The 23003-nt window shown below is 41.6% G+C and overlaps 1 protein-coding gene across 2 annotated transcripts in view; it reads left to right on the forward strand.

The window, feature by feature from the left end:
• The first annotated feature begins 354 nt into the window (after nt 1-354).
• Nucleotides 355-23003, forward strand: part of DSE (dermatan sulfate epimerase) — a 38064-nt gene continuing 15415 nt past the window's right edge. Inside the window, exons 1-3 of one of the 2 annotated variants that reach the window (XM_065631203.1) lie at nt 355-453; nt 1251-1320; nt 14338-14806. In XM_065631203.1, the coding sequence (XP_065487275.1) occupies nt 14391-14806 (416 nt within the window). In that variant the 5' untranslated portion in view covers nt 355-453; nt 1251-1320; nt 14338-14390. Of the gene's footprint in view, nt 454-566; nt 648-1250; nt 1321-14337; nt 14807-23003 lie in introns of those variants that run through there. The other variant, XM_065631202.1, reaches the window with a different exon arrangement.

Here is a 23003-nt window from a genome sequence, read left to right on the forward strand (position 1 = left end):
GGCAGCAGTAGAGATGGACATTGTATATGAATGGGTCACCCTGCACCCTTTAACCTCCACAGCCCCCCTTGTCCGAGTCCTGGTACTGCTGTCACACGCCTAGGTGCAGAAAAATCAAATCGCCGGCACTCCGGAGTCGGGGCCAACACTTTCCCTGCAGAGAAACAAGTCCTGCCGCGGAAAGGGAGAATTAGGGTATTTCCGTGCAGCACGAGCTGGGGAGGAGCGGGGTGGTGGCAGCGGGGGGAGGGTGAAACCCGTGCGCACGCCAGGAATAAATAAATAAAGAAGCACACGGAGCGGGAGGCTGCGCAGCCCGTGTGCCCGGCTGCGAGCGGCGGCGGCGGGGCCGTGAGCGCCTGGCGGGGTCCCCGGCGCCCCGGGGCCGGCCGTGCGGTGCCGCCATGGCGTGAGGGGCCGGCGGGGCCGGGGGAGGAGGAGGACCGGGGAGAGGTAAGGAAGGAGGGCGGAGAGAGGGGAGGCGGGAGGTGGAGCGGGAGGGGGGAGTCATTTTCTTCCTGAGTTGAAAAACGCCCCCCCCCCGCCCCGCTCCGTCCCCCGGGGCTGCGGCGGCGAAACTTTCTGGCTGCCGAGCGGCGGGTCCGCGCCGAGCCGAGCCGAGCCGAGCCAGGCAGGGGCCGCCGGCGGTGAGTGCCCGTGCGGTGCGGGGCAGCGCTCCGCTCCGACCCCTCCATCCATCCTGTCCTGCCCGCTGCGGGCCCCGGGGCGGCCGGCGGCGGGGAGGGCCCCGGGAGCGCCCCTCCGCCAGCGCGGGGCTGGGGGCGGCGATTACCGGCGGGTTTGGGCAGGGGGAGGTTGGACCCTGCGCTCCCAAGCCCGCCAGATGCGCCTCCATCCCCCGGGCGCGCTGCTGGCGGCCAGCGGAGTGAGCGGGCACCAGGTGCCGCCGGGCGCCCCGCGGCAGCGCCCGGCGGGGGCCGGGGAGCGGGGGCCGGGGAGCGGGGGCCGGGTCCAGCCGGTGCGGGAGCGGAGCGGAGCGGGGCGGGGTGGCGGCCCGGGGCGTCCCGCGGGGAGCAGCCTCCAGGCACGGGCCTTTCCGGGCTGTCCGCGGCGGGTCGGTGCGGGGCTGCGGTCAGGGCAGCGGCGCCTGGACACCCGCACCCTCCCGGAGGTGCGGGGCGGCTCGCAGGATGGGCCCCCGTGTTGCCGGGGAGGTGCGAGCGGGGAGACATCCCGGTTAAAGCTGCACCTCTGGGCGCCGTGTCTAACAGCTTTCTGCTCTTCCGTAGCACCGTTAACGCCAGAGCCTCCAAGCCTTTTGCTAATGAGTTAAGCCTCCCAAACATGCGAGTGTGAAAGGTAAGCGGTAGCATCCTTGTCTTGCACCTGGGGAAGCTGAGAGACAGGAAAAGAGCGATTTGCCCGATGCAACTTCCTGGCACTTTTTGGGGTTTTTGTTGGTTGGAAAAGCTGCCCTGGGACCACAGTTATTAACTCGAGAAGTTCAATCTCCTCAGCCTCAGGATGGCAAGTTGCAATTCCTTTAGCTATTGTATGAAAGCGATGCATCATCACTTGGTGCATCTCATGCCAACTCTTGAAATTCAGTTTGGTATGAATGAAAGTAGACATTCCCTCTCATTTTCTGTCATTCCCTCTTGAAACAATATAAAGCTGTGACATTTTCCTGCCTTTTCAAGCTGGAGTAGCTTCTTTTTTGGACATAAGCAATGGCAATACAAGAAATAGATACAATTGTGAATGAAATAGAGGAAATATTGCTCAACTAGTCAGAGATTCTTGGTCACCCTAAGAAGATCAATTGCAATTTAAATAACACTTAAGTTTTAATATAATCTAAACAAAGACAAAGAAAATCTGAGCTACATATTGCCACATTATGTTTATCATGCCAACAATGATTATAACTCAAAAGGAACAATTCAGCTGAAGGGCAGCAGTGGGAATCAATAATTCAGATGCTGTTTATTACTCTGAAAGACTCTTGCTGGGTAGCCTCGGGCAAGTTACTCCACCTCTCCGTGGCTCTGTTTCCTTCCTCATAAAACAGATAAATGTGCTTGCTTGCTTCACAGGGGTGATGAGAGGTTTAATTAATTAATTTGTTTCATAACTACTTGGAGATCCTTGGGTGCATTTTTCTACAGAAGTGCTAAATATTATTTCAACTATGCGTTCTTTTACTGTGTGTCATTTCTTGTGTGTTTCTTAAGTGACCTAAATGAGCTAAGGTTTTAGTAGAAGTCAACAAAGTAGCAATGCTCGACTGGAATTTTTTTGACTCTCTGTAAACTTCACCAGGATGTGAAACCAAAAATATACTAATCACAGCATATTTTACTGGTACAGAACTACTGTTACTTTACCAAAATGCCATTTTCTTTTCTTGTTATTCAAAATAAGAGCCTGTTGTTGTTTGGTTTGAAGCATTGTGATAGTTTGCATAATTTTGAATTGCCATGAAAAAAACCTGAGTGCTGTTATTTAATACAAGAGCAGGAGTTGAGGACAGTTTAAAAATCTATCTGTATCCTCTACTGTGGAGACTTACCTCAGAAAACACTTGGTGCTGTTTTGCCACTGCATATGCACATACAATCTCTTCTAAAACCTATTCTTTGGCCGTAGAGAATACGGCTTGCAAAGGAAGAAATACATGAGCTGAACAAATTGATTGCCTATGGTAAAAGTGGATAGATTTTGGTTGCCCAAGTGAGCTGAGTTTTTGTTATAGTTTCTATTAGTTATTTTAACTAGTTATTTAGTAAATGTCTGCAACACAACGGAGAGGAATTTAATTACCTGTCTAAATGTTAGATGCAGTTTTCCTAGGTTGCATACAGTTACACATAAAAAGAAGTAGCGGAAAGCCAGTTTTAGAGTGACATCTTGGTTTTGGTATTTTCTAAAAGCTCATCTCAAACACCACACACATGAAGTCTCTGTGTACCATTTATTTCCCTCAAGTAAAATAACAGCAAGCATGTATGGTTTTGAAGAAAAGCCTAGATCAGTGGTGGTAGAAAGTCATTCCCATCACCAGGCAGCTTTTGGGTTATGAATGATCATAGTGAGCTTATTTGCTAGCGGAGAAATGGTAACATCCTTCAGTACCCTACAGTCTGAGCAGTGAGAACTAGGGTTAAATGAGGCTGTGAAACTGAAGTGTCCCTTCTCTCAGAAGTGATTGCATTTAGCTGAAACTGAGTCACATTCCTAGGCTTGTGTGTGGAAACTTGCACATCTGGCGCCCACAACATACTCTAGCAATGAGCAGAAAGAAATTTAGTTACTACTGCTATTGTTCTTGGACATTTTGCAAGAAATAAAGCCCGTTTTCCCTGGGTTTTGTTGTTGTAGTTGGCTTTTTTTTCTTTCTTTTTTTTTTTCTAGAGGGATTAAAAACATAAAGAACAACTTTCCGTAACCATTGTTTCCTGGTTTAGACTTGGTAATCCAAGTATCTGGACAGTAAAAGAGAATATGACCTTTTCTTAGCAAGTTGTATTTAATTGGTAAATATGATATCTCAGCAGCAAATTTGTCCTGGCTGTTTATTCCTTCTTTGCTATCTTCATTCACCTGAGGTAGATAAAACAGTTTAGTTACAATAACGTACTCTCCAAAAGTTGTTAAACCATGTTGCTGGTTGTTGTTCAAGACTGTAGCCATGTATTTATTATTAACAGACTCAATATTTGGCAGAAAGCCCTTCCTTTGAGCTACTTTTCTGTTTACACAGGTAAGCGTTGTAGTGATGTCTGTTAGCCCAGCTAAGCCCAGCAGGGATATGGTGAGGTGTGACAGAGCTGCAGTAGCCAAAACCCCAAACCCTTGTGTGCTACACTTTGACTGGACCCAGTTATCTGGTCAGGATGGGAACAGAGCAGAGGAGGGAATTAAAGCCTGCTAGGAAAATGGAAATTCAGCTGATGTCACCTGGGACCTCTCTCATTAAAGCTTTATCAGTAGAAGTTTAGCAGAAGCAAAGTGTTTGTAATGGAGAGCTGACCGGAGGGGTTTGATCATCTTGGGAATCACATTCAGGACAGAGCACTGGAAATAGTTTCTCGCATCAGGTGCTGGCATCATGCTTTCATCCGCTCTTGGGACATAGTCAGATGTGAAAGCCCAGGCACAATGCAGCCATTATGTACACAGACTGAAATTACCTTTGTTTGGTGTTTCTTTCTGGTTTTCCCCTTGCCCAGATTCACAGAGTATACAGTAGAAATAGGCAATAGCATTATCTAGAGCAGGTTTGCTGGGACCTCAGTCACTAGACTCAGGCAGGTATTGGATCTCAGAACTAGACAAACATAATTTTAACGTAAGATTTCTTTTACCACAGTTGGCCTGGTATATGTTCTTGTTTGGTTTTTGGTTTTTTTATCAGAAATAGTAAAAATGCTGAACATTTGATATAAACCTTGTATGCCTTCTTAAGTCTCCTGATCAAATGGCTGCCCAGAGTTATTAAAGTATTTTAAAGAGTTGTTTGAAAGCATTTATGTTGATGTCATGTCATTTTAAAGCCTTTTAATCAGATCCTTGTAATTGTGGTGCATCACATTTTTTGCCAAAACAATGTGTCAGGTTTCAGTTCTGCTGTGGGGGCCGTGCCTGTACAACTCAAGGTCAAAAATGAGATTATACAATTCTAAATTTCATAATTTCCTGTAATTTAATGGTTATGTTGATGCCTACTCACACAAATTGATCATGCCAGTTGTGAGTAGCTAAATTTTGCAGGAATAATGTAGCCTTCTAACTCCATCTGCATTTGAGGCTTCTGTCCATGAAAATGTAATTGTCACTTTTTATCAAGGGTATTCTGGGCAGCAGTGAAGACAGTAGTAATAACCCCACAGGAACTATGGGACAATACATTTTATTGTCTCTCCAAGTTTGTATCTTGAAAAAAATCAGCTGCATCTAGGTACCTATGTATTATATCTGTAGATAGATAAACTATATGCCACATCTACATATATATATGTAAAATATAATCATGAGATAACAGATGAAAGCAGCAGAGGTATCAACAGAATTGTACCAATAATAATGAACAGCATATTGATCTGTAGTGAGATGTGACTACTGGGTAGAGTGGTGCAATTTAGGTCTACAAACATAGAGGCATTTATCCTGTAGCAAATGAAATAGTAGTTCTTCTACGCTAATACACATTTGAGGTCTGTGTACACACATCTTAAGATGATACGTAGATAATATAAAAGCAAGTGTCGATTTAAATTGTTTATATTGAAATATTTTTAAAATCATAAGTTGGCTTTGCTGGTGCTCTTACATGCAGTCACAATACTTTAACATAAATAATAAGTAAAATTTGAAAAGAGTTTTGCATGCAAGTCTGAGTCATAAACAGGATATGGAAACATAGTCAAAATGAGTTTGATCCCATAGCAACTGAAGGATGCGATGTGTTTTAGAATTCCCATCTATTAATATGATGTCCTTTGGAAATGCTTCACAAATAAAAATATCTCTTTGATGTCTTCAGCTACTGAAGTCTGTAAATAGATACAGGTCCAGAGAGTGAGAATTAGTTTCGTAAAACTCTGGCTGGAATATTTCATTCCTTTCCAACATCTTAGAGGTAACTGAATGAAAGACGATTAAAACAACAAGCAGGAAAGATTAAAGCTGTTAATTATCCCTAGTAGAGGTGAATGGCAAGCCAAAGGACTTATGGCATTTACAGGTATTTGGAAAAGTTAAAGACTAACAGAGAAGTATTAGTTGGAAAAGAGGATAGAAATTGAAGTCAGAAATTGAAACACTAGTCTCAGTATCAGAAGTCCGATGCTGTAATCAGCCTCCTAAAAAGTGAGGGAAGCTCCCTGGCATGCAGCAGTCTGAGCGGGCCGGATTAAGCACCAGGAGGAATTTTGTTTTGACAGCAGTAAAATTGGCTTTCCCATTTTGCATGTATGATTAATTTCCTCTGTTCTTTATCTGCGCTTCCTGGGCATTGCAATCACCCTCTGAAGGTTTTCCAGCTCTTCCTCTGCGCCGTGGTTGTGCCCCTCGATCCGTGCAGAGATCAGGCTCTCGCTGACCTTGGATAATCTCTTCCTTTGCTCACTCAGAATCACAGAATGTCAGGGATTGGAAGGGACCTCAAAAGATCATCTAGTCCAATCCCCCTGCCAGGGCAGGAACACCTAGGTGAGGTTACACAGGAAGGCGTCCAGGCGGGTTTTGAATGTCTCCAGAGAAGGAGACTCCACAACCCCCCTGGGCAGCCTGTTCCAGTGTTCCGTCACCCTCACTGAGAAGAAGTTTCTTCTCAAATTTAAGTGGAACCTCTTGCGTTCCAGCTTGAACCCATTACCCCTTGTCTTACTGTTGGTTGTCAAATACTGTTGGTTGTCACTCCCTCTTGTGAGACGTGGTTGCGCGTTTGGGTTGGAGGCTGCTGTCAGAGGAGGCCCTAGGCCTGGTTTCTGATGCCCCACACCTACGGGTTCACACTTTTACAGACCCCCTGAGTGGATCCGTGTGCCTGGGCCAGGAAGACAACGTTACTTCTTGGCAGCTGCTGAATGAATACCGTGTCACCACCCAAATTGTTACAGGGACTTTTGTTCTGTGTTTCTGCAGTGTCCATGATAATTGTAGTCCTGGGCCGCAAAAGTGTCCTATGTGCTGCAATATAAGAGATGGATGAGTGATTTGCAGGTTTAACTTCTGGGACATTATGGAGCAGACAAGTGTAGTTAATATATCCTTTTGGCCTATACAAAAATTCTCGAACTGTCTTCCATTAGTGTTAGCATTTATGAAAACATTTCTGAAAAGAAAAACCTATATTTTAAATTACTGAAATGGCCTTTTCAAAGTACTTCAGCTCAGGATAAAATAAAAAATGCTGGTGATTTAAAGGAAGTCTTTCTGTGGTAGCTTGTAGTTTTACATCTTTGATGGTAAAAGTGACTAAGCTTTTATTCACTGAATGTGGATGCCATAGCAGGCGTGTCTGTACTGGTTGGGAATGATTGCCGTCAGGATTCTGCACATCAAAATGACTTTCTTACTCATTCTATGCCGTGAAGTATGGAATCAAAGATCCCAGTAAGGGTTACAGATAGTAAGGTTAGTGCAATCAAAAAATTATTGAGAAAGCATTTATACGGTAGGATGAACTATAAAATAGAAGAAAATTCCAGATTCACAGATTATGGTTTGGGCATGCAGACAGTTTAAATCTTGTTTTTGCTTGAGGCAGAGAAAAGGTTACGCAGTCAGTGTGCAGGTGTGTATACCCTGTTAATTTACACATACAGAGGTGAAATAGACAAATAAGCTTTCGAATTAAAGGAATAAGCAGATGAAACTTCTGTCACAGATACCTTACACATCCTGCTGTAAACTTACAAAAATACTTTGCAGTTGCTGTCCTGCCTGTAGCATGGTGGAGAATGCGTGCAATCCTCCATTCCCCCAGAATGATGATCTCGCACAGCTGGGTACTGCTCTAAATAGACCCATTGAATTTTGTGTATAGATCAAAGGACAGACATGAGTTAAAATCTTGACTGCTGACATGATGTCATATACTGATAATTCTTATACAAACTGGTTGTTTCTGGTTGCCTTTACGATTCTCATAACACAGCCGTTATTCAGATATGTAAGTTGATTCAAAGCGTCTTTTAAGGTGTTTCAGACCGCTTCAGAACAAGTGCGATACTAACACCTGGATACTTGAGCTATGCTCTAGCTATAGTTTATTTTATTGTTGATTTAATTCTGAATTATATTTGGGATTTCAGTATTTAAACTTTTAAATACCTTTGACATTATATAATTGTGATGTAGCATATTTCTCGTAGTTAAAAAATCAGAGGAAGACATGAAGTCGTGTCCCCTGGTGGTTAGGGTCAAAATAGATATTTTTCAAGTTACGAGCAGTGACTTTTATACCTTTCCAGCATTTTTATTGGAGAGACAGATGGTCATTGGTGTTTTATCTGACTGACAAAAAGGAGGGTGGAAAAACGACTCCCGACTGCTGTTGCCTGGGGACATGCGAATTTCCTGCACTGGTGTCCAGCCTTGCAGCTTTGTGAGGGACGCAGCAGTGCTGCTTGCTGATGTGGGAGCTTTGGGGCTTTGGTCAGTAGATTTATTATCATTGTTACAGTACAAAAATAAGTTTATACTTTTCTTGGTCCCACTCCATCTGCTGCCTAATTTTGCTATATCAGATATGTTTCTGTGAGTCTATAGGAACCAAATGGCAATATATGGGAATTAGTCTCTATCGACCCTTTCACCTCTCTGTTTTTATGGACTTAGCGTGAATTATTTAGTACTTACATGTCATGGGATTCAGTTAGAGGACTTAATTGCTCTCCCATTTTTAAATATGTTTGCGAAATATTTAGATCAACGGTAAAACTGACATTGTTGGACAAATTAACTCTCCAGTTGATAATGTCGTGGTTTTAAAACACCACTATTTCCAACCGATAAATTCAGTTTTATAGATTCTACTCCTTTATCAGCAACAGTCATCTACAGTGTGTGTGAAAAGATTTGCTAATGATTTTAGGTATTTGGACCAAGTGCCAGCAAACAGTTCCTATAGAAGTTTGATTTTCTCCACTGTGATCCAGCCTAGCACTCCTTGTGGCAAGCAGCCACTTTTTGGCAGCTGTCAGCATCGGTACAAAAAGATGCAAACCCATCTACGTTGAGTGGAACAAGATGCTGTGCATGTCTTGTTGCAACATTACCTATTAGTTTCATGGTATAGGTATGGCAGCAGCTGTTGCTAGTGGTTGAACATTTCTTGTTAAAATATCTATGACTCTCTTAGCTGTTTTAGCATTGGATGCTAAAATGGCTTATTTTATTTTTAGTGCTAGTACTTTTGAATGGCTTAACAAGGTGATCTTATCATGTAACTTAAGTTGTGACAAAAGTAGAATGACACTGTTGTTCAACATGAAATTCGGAACTGACTAAGCATTACAAATTTTTTTTTCTAAAAGCTTGGTTTCACTTTGAATAATTTATCAAGAAATTATGCAAATATTTATGAAAGTTAAGTTCTTGCTGATTCAGAGGTCACTGTCTAAGGTAAAGGTTTGCAGGCTGAACCTGAAGGTTTGTTTTTTGTCAGTATGGTGGAACAGATTTTCCATTAAATGTTTGTACACAATTCTTACCGTAACACTTGTGGAGGTAATTCAGGTAGCGATACTGAGAACTGTAGCCTTTGTGAAAAACAGGAACTGCCCAAAAGAAGACAGAAAGTTGTAAAATCTGTGGAAATAAGTCTTTAAATGGTAATTTTGAGTTTTAAAGTAGTTAAAACCTATGTTTTTTTCTTTTTTTTCTTACAAGCATAGAGATTTCATACTTGAGCAGAGTGTCAGTGCTCCTCTTAACTTCACTGGAGACAGCTCAGTATTTTGCAGGAGGGTTCACAGGAAAGCCAGCGTATCTGCAGCAGCGATGCCAGGAGTTTGCCTGCAGCATCTCCTGAGCAATCTAGAAGGAAAAGATAGCATGGAAGTGGGAAGCCCGGCTCTCACCGAGAGTGTAACTCCATCCACCTTCTTCTGGCTGGAGAGTCTTGTTCCTGTTTGAGCATTAGCTTTGCCCAGGGCACACAGTGAGGTAGAGGACGATACAAGTGTCCCAGCAAAAAGCATCCACAAAGCATAGTGGCTCTTCAGAACTGATACTGCAGGAAGCCACAGTTCATGTTTTTATTTTGATAATGATTCACAAGAAGGTCAGATTGTTTCAAGAATAGTTATGCCGGCTAAGGGTCCTAATGATGCTATCTTTCCCTCACCCCCTCTCTCACTCCTCTGCTGTCACTGCTGGAGCGGCCTTTCTATGCACAAGTGGCTGGAGTACACAGGGCCTCTTTTTTCATTTAAATTGTGTATTAAACCAAATTTATTTGGTCAACTTGTTTGTAAATATCAATGTTCAGTTTAGCTAGTGGCATCAGTTTCACAATGCCTTTTTTTTTTTCCTGCAGCTGAACATCTAGTCATTAATGCAGATGAGGAGAACTGAAATAGTTAAGATTTAGTCTGATTTTTTTCTAGAATAAGTTATGTCCTTTGCTGTTTGTTTCTGCTGGCAATGGAGTGGAAATGATGGCAAATGCTCTTTCAGTCTAGGACTAAGTGAGAGCCTTCTCGAAGCTCATAGCATTTTCTTCAATGGGAAAGCATCCTTCAGCCTCCTTTCAATTTAATACTTTATCAGGTCATGTTTTCTAAGCTGAATAAACCCCCCCATTTTCAGAAAAGGTTGAGTTGTTTGGTACAGTTTTTCTTGGAAGATGTGGCTGGTAATGATGTAGTGTAATATGAGAGGAAGGAATTCTTTTAACTTTAAAAAATGGTATTTTGCGTGTGATTTAAGTGATCAGAGAGCCCAAGCTCCTCTTCTTCTGAGCCCTGCGCATGAAACAAACTTGTGGCAGGTTCACTTAAAACTGGTGAGTTGGAGCTAATATGGCTAGTTATCTATATGTCTGGCTTCACCTAAGCTCTGCAGATAGTCAAGGTTTGTATGTGTGTTTTCGAACAGTACTATGAGTTTCTTTAGCTTTCAGTATGCAAGTGAGTTACCTAAGGAAACATCAAAATATAGCGTTCAACGCAGCTAAATATGCATTCTGCGTCAGTGTTTCTGGCTTGTGGGATGTGGCGTTTGTTTGTTTGTTTTTGTGGTGTTTGTTTTCTGCACAGGTATATCTATACCATTGTAATGAATTTTAAATAGTCCCTAAATGTTGTTATTTTTGGTCACATTCATCTGCTGAAGGTACTTTCCTTCTTTGGCAACCACCTGCTAATTTTCGAAGTGTTTTCTATATATCTTATCAATCAGTGTAGTTTCTAAACAGCTACTGAACTGAGGAAGGATGATCATGTCCATTAGCCCTTTGGAGTTACCTGACTGAGTCAGTAAGGCAGTGAAGTGTGTGCTCAGGTCTTGTCCTAGGCAGTGAAGTGCTTGATGGTGGGTGTGGTTGGACGCAGTTCTGCAATTTGAAATCCTTATGGGAGTGGTTTGTCATGGCTGTATACAGAACCGTGCAGTTTGTATTTCGTCACTACCCGGGTGATAGTTTTTATTGCAGATCTACATGTTTGTTCTATGTGGAGTTTTGTGATCATTTCATTATTACTACTTTTGCTGGTCCTGCTTTTAAAAGGACATCACAGATGAGCAAATGTGCAACATCTGTCTCCTCACTCTGTAGGACAGTTTGAGCCATAGTCATGCCCTAGAATCATCATAGAAACATAGAATGGCTTGGGTTGGAAGGGACCTTCCAAGGTTATCTAGTCCAACCCCCTGCAATGAGCAGGGACATCTTCAATTAGATCAGATTGCTCAGAGTCTCATCCAGCCTGGCCTTGAATGTCTCCAGGGATGGGGCATCTACCACCTCCCTGGGTAACCTGGTCCAGTGTTTCACCACCCTCATTGTAAAAAAATTCTTCCTCATGTCTAGCCTCAATCTCCCCTCCTTTAGTTTAAAACCATTACCTCTTGTCCTGTTGTAGCAGGCCCTTCTAAAAAGTCTGTCCCCATCTTTCTTATCGGCCCCTTTTAAGTACTGCAAAGCCACAGTAAGGTCTTCTTGGAGCCTTCTCTTCTCCAGGCTGAACAACCCCAACTCTCTCAGCCTGTCCTGGGACCTTCTTGGGGCATTCTCTCCACGTGGTTGTGGCTGGTGCCTCCACAGAGGTTTGCACGGGAAGGAAGGTGGACTCTTCTCTTGCTGCCTCCTCCTGTCCACCTGTCATGCCAGCCTGGGCCTTGAAAAGTTACGGAACAGGGCTCACTGGCCTTACTGAGTCGTGGCTGCCAGGGGTTATTGTCTTCATGTCATAGGAAAGGTGTCAGTGTGATCTAATCAAGAATAAATAAGAACGACTTTGTAGTCCTGCTTTCGTCGATCCCTATTGACTTTCTTCCAGATCTTGACTCTGAATATGCTCCCTATGAATTTACTGTAGAGCAAGTTTCCAGTTATGCTGTTGTTATTCTAAACAATGTGGTATGGTGGTTGCTTCTCATGCATGAGGTAAAAAAGGATTTACTTTATTAAATACACACATGCATAAGGGGGTAAAATGAGGGGTGTTATTAAATTCTTAAAACACACAATATGAATTTTAGACAACACTGAAGTTGTTTGTTGCCGGCGAAATGTTGGGAAATGTGTGTCCAGATTTACAAAGAGGGAGTTCTGGGCAGCCTTCCTGTATGTTCTTTAATCTCTGGTCAGAAAAACCCTAATTTAGAGAACTCTTAAAACCATCCCTAAATTTATGTGTGTGCTTAATCCTTACTGCTTGCTGGGATTTTTTTCTGATTGCATAAACCAGGAAACTTCTTCCAGTGTATGATGATCACAGGAAAAGCTACAGGCATCTTTTGTTTTCTTTTTTTTTCCCCCAGAATTTTTTTTTTAGGTTCTTTCCTCTTTCCCTAGTTCTGAGGAATCATAAGGGCTTTAAAAGCAGCTCTTCTCAACAGTTAAAAAAAAAGACATTTCAAACATGATGTACCAGTTTGGCTGGTTTTGCCTCCTTCCTTTCAAAATGTACTGTTGTATGGTTTCCTTATTTATAGATGAGAATACGAGTAGACATGAGTATGTTCAGATAAACTATGGTGTATGTTTCTTTATATGTGTGTATGTGGTGAGAGAATATGTAGATATAGTAAAAGTATAATCAAATAAGCCACCCTGTGATCTCCATAACGTGTCCTGTAGTTATTGGTTTACATCCAAAAAAGGGCAAAACTTACCTGCAAAATGCATTAAAATACTATGAAAATGTCATATTTCATTATACTCTGTTAAAGTAATTATGCTGCGCACTGTGATACATAAATGTAGGCAGTTACAGGGTGCAATATTCTTTTTACCCTAGGCAGGAATGCACAAGAAAAGATGTACATCTTGGCCAAATTTGCTTGCTCCCAAATTAATTTTAGAAGCTGAACACAAGCACCTTGCAGGTCTGTATATGCAGTAGTTGCTGAAGGGCCTGGTCTATCAGGGTTGCCTCATCGTCTATGCACATATTAATGACATTGTTGAATCAGGATGTGGGTCTCAAAATAAGGTTTTAGCAGCCTAAGTTTCTGTTAGAAAATTTTGGCATCTACAGCTGTGGGGAAAAAAAAGGTTGCTTTGTACTTCAGCTTCATACAAGTTTTATGTCTGAATCCTGTGAAACAGGTTTTCCATGGAAGAAACATTTCATATTTGTTTTTAGGTTTTCTTTCCTTCTATTTCTCGTTTTAATAATTGAAAACTACTGTTCATTATTTACATAAAACTGTCTCTCTTGGGTCTGCTTTCTGTAACCTTTCCCCTTGGAAGAATTCTAGGAATTTGCTGGCTTTCCTCAGGGGAATCCTGGCCATGTTTTATCAGGGACTCCAGGCTAGATAGTTGGTAATTTGCAAGAAGTAACTTACTATTTTAAATACTTGCATTTAACCTCTGCATAGATTGTACATTTGAACGTATTTAGGGAAGTCATGTATGTAGGAAAATATGCACTTTGATTTAACATTCAGCCTTCTTGGTAGCTGTCAGTAAATCTCCACATGCAAAATGGAGAGCCCCTTAGAATAATAATAATAGTAATTATAAAAATAGTGATGCAATAAACCTAAATGTCCTAAAGGCAAGGTATTTCAGCTGTTTTTCTAAGGCTCCGCCGCTTTCTCTTTCTCTTTTTTTCTTTCAGACTTCTCTTTTCTTTTTTTTTTTTTTTTTTTTTTTTTTTTTGGGGAAACGAGGACGTGTCAGAACCGGAGGCCTCGAGCACAGTATAAAATGACCCCGGCACAAACCTCCAGCATTCCTCGTCTTTCCCTCTCCAGCTGCTAACATCAGCCAAGGCAGCACGCAGGCTTGGCTGCTGCCAGCACAAGCTCCCTGGCTCTCCCCCTTCCTCCTCCTCTCCAGCCCTTGTGCGCTTGCCAGTACAGTCAGCAGTGCTTTGTGTTAGGCACCGTTAGAATTATTTGAAATCTAGAGTGGAAGATCAGTCAGTGTGTTCCTTCTATTCATATTGGCTACTAGAGGGAAAGATGTGGGAGGGAGGAGCTTTCTTTAAACTGTATAGGTTTTTCTTTAGGATGTATTGCTCAATAGATATTTTGTCTGAAGTGCTCATATAGAAAAGATTTGAAAGCCATCTGGACAATACGTGGTGTTTTTTAAGTCTAGATGGAATTGTATTTCCTAGTGAGCGTCCTGAATTACAGTGTCTCACAGATGCATTTTCTAACTCTCTCTTTCACGCCCATCTGCCGTAGGATATTTCAAAGATGGTTTGGCTGCCATTGAGACTTGGAGATCTGATGCCACAATGAGGACTCACACACGGGGAGCCCCAAGTGTGTTTTTCATACACGTGGTTTGCTTCGCCTTTGTCTACGGCACCAGGGAAGACCCGGACGTGATGGTTCCCTTTGTCAATGCCAACTACGACAGCTACCCCATGCTTTACTTTTCCAAAGGGGACATGGAGGTTCTGCGTCTCCAGGCCACCACCACGCACCAGCACATTGCAGCTCGTCTGATCGAGGCCGTGCAAACAATGCTGTCGAATCCTCTGGAGTACCTTCCTCCCTGGGACCCGAAGGAGTTCAGCGCTCGGTGGAATGAAATTTATGGCAACAACCTCGGGGCCCTGGCAATGTTCTGTGTGCTCTACCCTGAAAACATCGAGGCCATCAACATGGCCAAGGATTACATGGAGAGGATGGCGGCTCAGCCTAGTTGGTAGATTTTTGTCCTTTCTTTTTTTTAAGTCATTCTTACTGTATAAACTGCTTGCAGTTGGAGAAGTGAGTGGATGAGTGAATTGCCTAAATTATTTCAGTTGTGCTAACGTTCAGTTTAACAGTGACTAACTTGCTGAATGCGTTTACCCTCATCTGGACCAGCAGTGCTGCCACACAGCTTTTCACCTTCACTGGATATACCGTGTTGCAAATTAATGCTGAAAGAAGGAGCATGACCCTTTGTGTACCATCCTAACTGCTCTACAGTAAAAAAAAAAAAAAAAAATCCGAAACTGCCGCCAATCAGAAGCCAGGTTTCACATCTGATTCTTGGAAAGAAGCATTAAAAGTGTTACTTTTTTTTCTCCCTTTTTCCAGATTTGTACATTTCTTTTGGGTAATTCTTCCTTAGGAAGAATTCAGGAAAGGGGAACCTATGAAAAAGGTATAATTAGATGTAGGTAATAAAAATGAGACTGAGTTTCTGCAGTCTGCTCTAACATCTAGCTGATCTTCCATTCAGAGCTGCAACTCTACTTTGCTGTACATTTCTTGGGCCTCTCCCTAAGACATACTAGGACACGATAAATCTAGTTGTTCATCTGGTTGCTGGAACTGCCTGAATAACTAGCATGTTGATGACCACCTCCCAGATTAACTTTACCTGGACGTGAGTTGTCATCCGCAGGTTACTCTGTCCTCACTGTGCCACACTCTTTCGATGGGGCAGAAGTCAATGTTTTCACTATACCAGTGAGTCTAGCAATTGGGGCCCCAAGGTCTCTCTCTTTCTCCTTACCTTCCTTTTTCATACCCACTAGCAAGTTACCTCCCTTTTGTTTTCTCAAACAGATGCATTTCCCTACCCACCTGCAGCAGTTGCCTCTCAGTGCACCTTGCAGACTGTGCCCCAGGGTTGCTGCCTCTGTGAGGGGGTCAGAGGATGGAAATGTGGCCTTTGCTAGAACAGCGGCTTCTGCCCAGGGCAGCGAACTGGAGCTGCGATGGGGCACCGCTCCCCTCTGTGGCAGCAGCTCCGTGATGGCAGCAGCTCCATGATGGCAGCAGCTCAGCAGGACTCTGAGTCAGATTTTTCTAGTCAGTACAGGAGGATGCATTAGGTGTTCAAGCAGTATTCATTGCTCAAACTACTATTCTCTACCTTTTTTGGGTGGAGACCAACTAGTGGCATCCTATAAATGGCATCCATCCATGCACAGTAATTGGAATTATGCTGGATTCGAACTCACATAACTTGGCATTCATATCCTCCTCATGGGTATGATTTAAAAGGCATTACAGTGTTGTGGTTGCCCTGTACCAAATGTTAAAGTGGTGAATGCCACAGAAATACCGGAACCAGAAAAAAAGAAGTGGTAGGAGAGAGGAAGGATGCACTGAGCTTAAGTTGCATGTATGTCACAGAAGAGATGACACATGGGAGTTGGGAAGTACTGGCACAACAGGATGGTGATAATTTCCAAAACCTTCCACTGAGGCATAGCAATGCAAAGCTTCAGTCTTTCTTACCTCCAGAGGCAGTCTGTGTTTCTCCTGGCACACTGGCAGAGGGACAGAGCTGTACAGAGGTGAACCCGAGAACGTGTAACCATCTTTAACAGGACCTATGGACTGCTCCAAAGTCAACATCTTCCTCCCTATTTCCATTGTTCGCACTCTTTCTTAACTTGCTTTGAGCAGTGTAAACACATAGTTACATGGCCACCTGATTTAATGGAATAAGAAAGAGGAGGAAGTAATATTTAGAGTAGTTGAACTTATTTGTGTCTGTTTTTGTCGGTTTCCTACATCTCACTCACTTCTCAACAACCTCATTTCAGTTCCTTCTGTCCAGTGATTCCTGCCCTGCTTTAACTGTGGTTCCTCTCTCCCTTACCATAATGCCCTCTTTTGTCCCAGCTGACCAGATACCAATCAGAACTGAGCAGATATCCTCTTTCCCCTTGACTTAGATAATATTTACTTCCCCAAAACTACTGTTTTTCTTAAGGAAGTATCTTGCATTACCTTGATGAAAGAGAAGCCATGCTTTCCCTGTCTTTCCCTTCTGATGTAGACGTGTTGGTAGCAAACAATCAAGGTTTAATCGAGGTTCTCTGCTTTGCAAAAGAAGTGGGTGCAGTGCACCTAGGAGGGGAAGTACAGAAGGAAAAAAACAGAGGTGACAGGGCTGGGGTAACCTGGCCTTTGTATAAGCTCCAGCTGTCTGTCTCTTCAGATGCTGTGACGGAAACATAGACCTGGTTTCCATTTTTGTTTTTCCCCTGAGAACCTATGGCTGAATGCTGTCAACATGGAGTTCACACTATAGCTCCATGAGTGATGTCAGTAATATAGATCCCTCTCCCTTGTCAGGAAAAGTGTAAGAACGTAACATCTCTGAGGCATGTACTGTTCTGCCTGGCTTTGCTCAAAAAGGTCAGCAGGTTCAAAAGCTGAAGGAATGAACAGACAGATTGTGCAAATCTGCTTTTCGTAAGAAACTCAACTAAAAAGTACTAGCAAAACATGTTACACTTAGGATAAGACTTGGAGAACAAACACGGCAAATAGGGGAGTTGTGGCCTGAGCACTACTAGCAGGCAGTTTAGATGTTATGGCATCTAAAGCACTGCTTAAGACTGTACGTTAACTGTTCTGGCAAAATCATAGTAACAGAGAGATTAAAAAAAAAAATGTTATTCAGTCTATTTAGGCTTGTTTAGTTTACCTTGGACTTTGGGGCAAATAGCATTCTGGATGATATATTACAAATGTTATCTTTATTAAATAATTTGAGGGTACACATGTTCTGATCAGGAGGGTGGAAAGAAGGAGCAGGTTTGATGTTGCCCAAGTTTGGAGCCTTAAATGTTAGGACAATCATCTGCCAAAACACCTTCAGGAAAGACGGATTGTCCAGAGAAGTATCAGTAAGAGAAGTAAAACGGAGGAACTTTTCTCTCCCTAGAGTTCCTCTATAATGTAGGTGCATAGACTGCCATGTAAATTGCCTGAAAAAATGTCTTTTTATCACTGAGGGATTCATCAACCTGCGTTGGAAAGTTAAAACTGGCAGTTGTATAGATTTCTTGTTGTCAGCTTCATTCTTTCAACAGTCTAATCTGGATTTCTTTTGATGTGCTGGCATGGCATTGACTCTAAAATAATGCTAGAATAAACCCAAAACAAAACAAAACAAAAAACAGTTGGATGTGTTTCCTCTAATTTTTGCAGAGATATTAAACAGAATCTAAGCCTTTCCAGAAAGCAAAAGTATATTTTTGTAGTGTGTGCAGTAGTTGCATAGAATAAGTAGTTTAACATGACACTAGTTATTTGTCCTAGCATGTCAGGAGATTAAGGAGCCTGACATTTAAAATTTCATCTTTACATTTATGAGAATCCTTGACAGTCCAACTATGGTTCAAAATCTCAGAATACAATTATGAGAAAGTCTACTGATAACAGATAGGCGCGTGGAAGGGGCATGTAATTAAGCACTTTTCTCATCAATTAACAGTGGTCATTTTATATCACATAATAAAGTACACCCTTAATTGCATTCCCATTCATGTAGGCTAACAGAGCTTGAGCTGTTTGTCATAACAACCAATGCTGATAGGCATGCTGCTCCTAACAGAGCATCTGTAATTGCTACATCCTGGAGTAGGTTTACATTTTAAAATAAACAAAGGGGCAATGGCTAATAGCTAACTATAACAATCATTCAAAATCATATGGGAATATGGGACCAGACGATGTTTTGGAGACTAGCAAGAGCAGGGAAACCTACTGCATTAGTATTTCAGTAAAAATAGATGAACTTTAATGGTTTTGCCTTTAAAAATTAAAAGATGGTGTTAAATAACCGACTTGGTTTTCCTGGGATTTGATATCTAGATGCTCTCTAAAATCTTAGGGAAAGTTTGTCCTTGTATTTAAGCCATTATTATCTTATTTTCCAGAGAACAGGGGATATAGATGAGTTTTCTGGCACGTTATCTCTGACCAGCCCCTAGAGCACTCCCCACCAGAAGTGCGTTTTTGGCCGAGGGGATCTGTACTCGTGATTCTTTCCATATGCTGCCTCAGCCTGTTCCCGCACCAAGCAGAGTGATGTAATTGGAGTCACACATTGTGCAGAAATAAGAGTCCAGTCAAATTCTGTATTTTGGACAAAGCAGTGAAAAGCTCTCTTCTTTACTAATCCCACCTTATAAACAAATGCCTTAGACGTTCACAAATTCTGCAAGCTTCTTACAGCGGGAGAGGTGTCCCGGTTTGCAAATGCCAAACAAGGGTTTTCTGTAGCTTTTTTTTTTTTTTTGCCACATAGTTGACACATGTTTTTTAAAGACAACTATGTTAGCAATGTGCAGTAAGGTGTGGGATTTGACAGTAGGCCTGGCTCCCTGGGTTTCATAGGGGAGATAATTACTGTTGAGCATGTGCAAACATTCCAAGGAAGTAGCAGCAAGTAAGAAGAGGCTAACAGGAGGCTTCGGCATAAGAGATCTGTGACCCTTCTGCTACTTCTTATTAATTAGCAAGCCTTTTGTTAGCCCCTGTTTGGATCATACTATCGGACTGTTGCCGTTAGCTTCTGAGTAGTGCTCAGTGTTGAATAATATAAATTACAAAGTAAGAATACATAAATATAAACAACGAAATGTGTAGATAAATGTATAACTAAAATAAATTCACATGTGCTGAGTTGAAATAAAATGAGTCTCCGTGCTGACACCACAAATTTAGAACAGCTGTTTGACTCCCAATAATCAAACAGCAGTCACATTCAGAGAAAACTTGGGAGGGTTTTATAAGAACGCAGCATAGAAGTTAATATAAAAGAAGCTTGGGGGATGCTGAGATTGTCTCCTACAGGGAGGAAGAAAAAGGAAGGGTAGGAGGATGAATTTGATATCTGGAATGTATATTATGTTAGTAAGTGAAATATCAAACCCTCATACTGTTTTTGTCTTTTTCATATGTAGCATTTAAAAACAAAAATTGTGCATGACCGTGAAATTAAAGGGCTAGCTGGATTTTGAAGAGTTTCTTTTATACCTTCTTTTTAATTCATACGATCTCTAGGAGATAAATTGGTGCTGAAGTTCTGTGGTAGCTACAGGGAGCTCACTTTGTGTCTTGCCTGATATAAAAATTTGCTACAACAAGAGCTAGAGGTGATCTGTTGAAATAATAACATAACTAAATTTCTGTGCCTGCTTCATATGCCACTAGGAACTACTAAAACAGACTTGGTTCTTGTTTGTTAATCTGTCAACACAGAAGGATCATGATTGATACTAAGAGCGAGCCCAGTGTGGAAAAGACTCTCTTGTGAACAAAAACAAGAGAAGATAATCTGAAAGAAGCTTTAGAAGCAGCAGAATGATGGATGTAGACCTATGGGGAAACAGACAGAAAGAGGATAGAAAGCAGATTAAGGTTTCCAAAGGAATAAATTTTTGTTTGTTTCCTCAACACCCACCCTACTTTTATTGTAAGCTCTTAAAACTTCTGAAAAATGCTGTCTGTATGTTGGGTTTGTTTGCTTTGGTTTGTTTTTTTCCTCATAATGATATTAATGTAGCCCTTTGTTTTCAACCCCTACTTTGCCTGTCTTCTTGTGAACTGAGCTGCAATGAACACAAGCATGTCAGAGTGGCTGCTGCTGAAACGCAACTGGTAAAGAGATAAAGGCAAACTTGTCATGTTTCGCATTAGACACCGGAAATATAAATCATCAATTTTTCAAGGATCTTTTTGCTGTTGCAAATGACTGAGCACTTAGGTTGTGCAGATAATGGGGGTTTTGTTTTGGCAGCGAACCAGAAAAATGTCGGGAGAGTGAAAGCTGAGAGATTGTTTTGGGTGAAACAGATTTTTTTCAATGATTTTTCTTTTTTCTCTCCAAAACAAAAATTGGAAGATATTCTTCCATTAGCGAAGAAAATATTCCATTGGAACACAAGAAAATATTTTGTTTTGGAGGCTTTGTAAGAAAAATACTAGAAACTGAGTCTAGTTTATAAAACAAATGTTGGTGGTCTCATTCCCCTTGGTAGGTGTACTCTCTCTCGGTATGTATACTTCCTCTGGCCATGAAATAATATTTCTCTCCTTTGCCTGATGGGAGTTTTAAAGCTGTATCTCCTTCCCCCAGTAGTGGGTCAGAACTATATCAAGGGTCTGTGGAGTGCCAGGGCGTTGGTATTGGCATTGGTAAGACCGTACAATTACACAATCGATTCAGGATGGAGGTCAGTTGGCCCTATTACGTGCCACATTTGCATCCACACTTGATACTTAGCATGCATTAAGCTCAAACATACTGTTAGCTAGCTACTATGTCTAAGGTGGATTACATTGAAAGGCACTAAAGGGCTGTCCTTGAACTAATTTTCACCTGAAAAGTGCCCTGACTCATTTCCTTTGCATCCACCTAGTGACAGTGAGAGATTCGGTGCTGAGACTTCCCTCAACCATTAGCTTAATCTGTCCTCAACCTCCAAGAGTTATTCTGCAGTAAAGTTATCTGCCATGGGAAAGTTCGGAGCATTAAACTTCAGGATGTGGATTGCTTGTGTAATGTGTGCGTCAGGATGTGCTTAATGCTTCAATTTGCATGTAGTGATGCCCTATTACTTGTTGACATGGAGGCTAAAAATCAGATCTCATGCTGCCTGGAAGGGTATTCAGTTTCTCAAGTTAGAGAGTTATTTTCCTGTTTACTTCAATTTGTTTTTAAGAACTGTACACAAAGTGAAGGAAAGGCGACTCTAAACATCCCATAGGCTATGATCTGGGAATTCCCTTAAGCAGAGGAGTTTGATTGAAATCCTAGCATGAACTGGGTAGACAGTGGTTTTTCCCGCTTGGCTTATATTTCTTAAGAGAAATGCTAATACTTCTAGTTTCAGTAAGAAAGCAATTATTAGTAGAGAGAATTGAGGGGAAATACAGAAACCCATTTTTACTGAGAGAAGAGACATTATTAGCTTTAGGAATGTCCTTAAGAAATGCAGAGGTAGTGGTGATCTTACCACAGTTGTTGTTGTTTTTGTTTCACGAGGACAAGATATTGCTTTTTATTTCCCATCCAAAATTTTATACAATTTCTATACTTAACTAGAGCATGGAATCACATTTAGTGAAGGTGGTATATATACTCTTAGACTTGGACAATACAGTGTATGAGTGATGGTTCTAGACAACATAAATTGATGACTGAAGAACTGGGTCTTAACCCCCACCTTCAGATTCATTGTTCATTGTAGAAGATTGCACCATGCTAAAATTCTCAACACATGTAGGAAAACCATATGACTTACCCGTAATACCAGTCTTATCCATGATCTCTTTATTTCTGCAGTTTCTTCATAGAGGATTTATATCAAACTCTCAATGTTTAAAACAAACTAACATAAATATTTTATATGACACAGATGAAAAGAAATTAAAAGAACACCCCAGGCATCTGTTTGTCCTGTGCCATTCATAAAATTTGTCCAGACCGTGGTTCTTTGTGCAGAACAATGCATATGGCTTTGGATGTTTATGGAGTTTGATCATTAGGCAGCAAACCTATTGAACACTTTTTAGTCTCTTATAAACCTTCTCAAGTTTCCAGATAGGCACCTCTTCCAAATGCAGGTATAGGTATGTAAGTGTAAAAAAATATATTTTTCGTACCATCCATAGGGATGCTTTTATGATTTAGCAGTTATTTTAACATATGTTTTAGAATTTTTTGAATGGTTGCCTTTGCTAAAAGTGCTTATGTTTACAACTAAGTGTAATAGTTACTCTATACTAAAGAATCCATTATAGACATTTTTATTTACTTTGGATTCGTTTTGTTAACATGTGGTACCTCTAAAAGACCAAAGTGGCTAATGTAGCATTGAGGTAAAGGTTATTTACTGTCTTCAAATGCAGTTAATTTGTAAGATGAGGTTCATACTATCTGATGTTAAATTTTCTCCTGAGAGGCTTAGAAAATAGCTACTTTCCAGTGCAAAGCATTGGCATGATTCTATCTATCTTTATTTGTATAAAGTGTTTTTTAAAAATATTTCAGAGCAGAGTAGTTAAGCAATATTCCTGAGAACTCTTTCTTCATATAACGTGTTCAATGCAGGCCTACAGTACCGTGCTTTCCCACAGTTTATCAGCCAGGCTGTTTA

Source organism: Caloenas nicobarica, chromosome 3 (assembly GCF_036013445.1).
Source record: "Caloenas nicobarica isolate bCalNic1 chromosome 3, bCalNic1.hap1, whole genome shotgun sequence".
Classification (NCBI taxonomy): domain Eukaryota; kingdom Metazoa; phylum Chordata; class Aves; order Columbiformes; family Columbidae; genus Caloenas; species Caloenas nicobarica.